Source organism: Lactuca sativa, chromosome 9 (genome assembly GCF_002870075.4).
Source record: "Lactuca sativa cultivar Salinas chromosome 9, Lsat_Salinas_v11, whole genome shotgun sequence".
NCBI classification, from domain to species: domain Eukaryota; kingdom Viridiplantae; phylum Streptophyta; class Magnoliopsida; order Asterales; family Asteraceae; genus Lactuca; species Lactuca sativa.
The window spans coordinates 29,919,002-29,922,924 of NC_056631.2; the positions used below are offsets into that span (position 1 = coordinate 29,919,002).

Sequence of the window (3,923 nt, forward strand, 5' to 3'; positions counted from 1 at the left end):
TTTGCCATCTAATCCACTCAATCTTCCAATTTTCCTTTTCAATCCTTCAACTTGAGCCTCCTTGATCAAATCCATCAAGGGTGAAGTGACAATCATCCTCAAACAAATATCTCAGATCGATGAGCACACTGTCTTACGGCTTAATGCATTGGCCACCACATTGTCCTTCGTAGGGTGGTATAAAAACTCACAGTTATACTCTTTTACAACATCCAACCGCCTACGCACTACTAGAAAAACAGCCTTTTACAACGCTCATTGCGTGTCGTAAAAGGCTCAGACGACGCACAAATGCGCGTCAAGGAAGGCCATGTCATAAAGAGAGATGACACGCTTTTGCGCGTCGTTTATAGACGACGCGCATTTACGACGCTCATTTACGACGCACGTTTACGACACGCAATGCGTATCAAGGAAGGCCCTGTCATAAAGGAAGACGACAAGCATTCGCATGTCGTAACCTTACGTCGCGTGTGTTAATGACACGCAATGCATATCAAGAAAGCCCCTGTCAAGAAAGGCCATGTCATAAATGAAGATGACACACATTTTTGCGTATCATAATTTTAAATGTTTAAAAAAAATATTATTTATAGATTTACTAATTTTCAAATTAAATTTGTACTAATGTCTCATAATATAAAATAAAATATCATATACAAAAAATACAATCCATTGTATAAAATTTAATGTCATACAAATAATCGTTCCATGGAAAGATAAAACAAATCAATAGTTGTAACAAAAATCTAATGTCATACATTGTTATTAAGGGGTTTTCCCTAACTATATAACCTGATACTACATCCCTAACTATATAACCTGATCCTTCATGTCATTGGTTTGCCACATGGTGTACCACGTAAAAATGTTGAACTTGGTGTCATGGGCGGCTGACCACCGGGCATGGCTGGAAAGTAATTACTTGCTGATAAGATAACAATGCTTTAATCCAAGACGAGTCAAGAATGCCTAAGAAAAAGAATCAACTGAACAAGCAAAAATTTGTATTCAAACATAATGATTTCAGTAATTTTATACATAAATAATAATGTAAAGAAAGAATTAAGAAGTAATATTAGAAAAAAAAACTTAGCCATCTTCTGTTAGAAACAACTCAACTGCAAACACACCAGCACCTTCCAATGAAGCAACAACTTTTGAAGTAATATCAGTTGCAAGTTTCATAATCTTCCATGACTCATTAGCAGGGGATTTAACAATGTGACATATGTTTTCCCTATAAAATAAATAAACATAAACTACATAACATTTATTATTATTATTATTATTATTATTATTATTATTATTATTATTATTATTATTATTATTATTATTATTAATTCATACCTTTAGCATAAATAATAAAAATAACTATATCAAGTTATGATCTTTCTTGCCTGTGTACAGTCTCCACAACATGATAGCATGATATAGAATTATCTCTACCTCTTGCAACAATTACTGCAAGCTCCTAAAACAAACATGAAAATATTGAATTCATTATATTAGTATATTTTTTTTATAAATATAAACTAAACTCCAAATACATGACTATAATATATACTAACCTTAACAAAAGGTTCCCATTGCTCGACATATAATCCATGACCAAATCCTCCTAGAGCTGCATATGAAAAATATATTACAACATTGTCAACGCTAAATCTTATTATAACACCAAAAAGATTATAAAATATAAATAAGTACCATTTATAGCAGAAGTTAATACTTCTTCACTTTTAGCAACAACATTAATACCCCTTCCATCATAGGCCAACCTTCTACATTTTACAATTAGAGGATAACCAAATTGTTCACCTGCTCTTTTAGAACTTTCTTCATCTTCTATCTGTCCCACTAAAAAAAATATAAATTTATCTTTTTTTTCAGATATATATTAATAAAATAAAATAGTCCTTAAAATCCTGTATGAAAGCCTCCACCTGGTAAACCAAATCACTAAACCATTACACCCACCTCATTTACCAATTAAACCAACCACCTGAATACCTCTCGATTCTGGCACAAGAAAAAAAATTAGAAACCCATTTACCTGTTCTATCCTTCGCCACTACACTCACTATATGTTTCAGTCTTCAAAACTTCACCACCAAACTCACCTGAAACACCATACACCTCTTAGTCCTGTTGCAACTGAAAACCAAATCTGAGAAATTTACTTACCTGCTCCGTTACACTCTCCACGAACCCATCACAACCGAATATTTCCTGCCTCCATCAAACCACCAAACTCACTGGCATCATTAATCGAGCCAGAAAATAGAAAAGCAGAAGAAGAAGAAAAATAAATAAGAGTGACCCGAGACCCTCCTGCTGCCAATTGAAACAAAAATAAGGAGAAAAAGAATTAAGAGTTTTTTTTGTTGTTCCTGTGATTTTCGTTTGAAGAAAAATACCAAAGAAAGTTTTTTGTGTGTTTTTCGCATGAATCAGAATAACAAGAAAAATATCACAGAACTGGAGGCCACCACCCTCTCAGAGCCCACTGTTCATCATCTTCGTCTCGAACATCTCAAACCCGCAACACAAACCGGAAGCAACCACTGAAACAGTTGAATAAAGCCCTCTGATCAAGCTTTGATTTTTCATCCCCTGTCAACATTTCCAGTGAGGCTGTCACAGTAGATTCTTTCCCACAGGCAACAATCCTTCCCCACCCATGAAGACAACATTCCTTTAGAGTCATCTTTGATACTGTGAACCTGAGAAGAGCAAGTCGCTCTTTTTGAGAGCAGGCCACACTAACATTTCTAACACCAAAACAAGAATATTTGTTTGCAACACTAAATCATATATATTTACTGAATCCCCAACAGCAACCATTAAATCAAATCCACATAGTGATGTAGATTTCACCCCTGTATTTACAGAAGTAAGAGTCTTTGTTGACCTTGAAGCCCAACATTTTTTCTTTTTGTCCCACCCTGCAGTCACAACTTGACCTGTGGAACCAAAAAAATGATAAATTTTTGGAACATGAAATATAAAAATGTAACAAAGTTAAAAGCACAATTTGCTCGAGAAAAAGTCACCAAAAGAGGAAGATGATCTTTTATTTATAGAGGAAAAGTATTCAACCGAACATGGTTCACAAAGATGTCATTGATTGTGAAGATTATGGTTAACCAATGCAATTTGATTACTCAATAAAAAGTTGAAAGGAATATGTTTTGACTTTGTTCACAGGAATCTGCAAAAGGGTAAATACGTAAAAACACATGCATACTTGTGTGTATAACATTTTTGGAAGTTTATGGGTTGCTTCTTACCTTACAGAACATGTTAATTGAGAAGTTTTGAAGCAATTCATGTTGATATGTTCTTCTAATCCATGCTTTCCTAGAATGGTTGTATTTTAATCATAGCAACATTGTTTTTATTTGTTGATACACGTTACATGCAAGCTTTCCTAGTGGACATAACATAACACCACAATGAGAGTTTGCCATTGGGGTGTCATTGTAAAGAAGTTATATACAACTGAGCATAGATGAAAGTTAAGGAAATACTTCTGCAAAATGACTGACAGATTATAGCAGACTTCCTCAAAGCAAGAAAATACATCCTAGCAAAAAGTGACAAAATTTAGAAGTAAAAGAAAAAAGTAGATTTTGTTTCTAAAATTTTAAAACATATCATTTAATCATGATAATAAAGTATAAAAACTCACTTGTTTTGTGCTTCGAGTCTTGTGGACCATTTCTGAGTAAAAGGAAGAAAAACAAGTATGGAAATTTCATACTATTTCACCAAAACTTGATGTGAAATTTATAAATATTAGAAAAAAGGTAAAGTTTGTTACCGATATTAGAAACACTAGGGTTGACTGCCAGGGTCAAACCTAGAAAACAATCATCTGTTGTACTTTTACGGCTGAAATCCCAAAATTTAATTCAAGA

The 3,923-nt window shown here is 33.6% G+C and overlaps 1 protein-coding gene across 1 annotated transcript; it reads right to left on the reverse strand.

Annotated features, from left to right (window-relative positions):
• Positions 1-1,092: 1,092 nt before the first annotated feature.
• Positions 1,093-2,710, reverse strand: LOC111907466 (phosphoribosylaminoimidazole carboxylase, chloroplastic-like). Its single transcript, XM_052767651.1, has 6 exons — positions 2,543-2,710; positions 2,188-2,232; positions 1,711-1,852; positions 1,572-1,627; positions 1,401-1,474; positions 1,093-1,240 (listed from the first exon to the last, which is right to left on the reverse strand). Exons 1-6 carry the CDS (start codon positions 2,708-2,710, stop codon positions 1,093-1,095), a joined length of 633 nt encoding a protein of 210 aa, XP_052623611.1.
• Between the last annotated feature and the right edge of the window lie 1,213 nt (positions 2,711-3,923).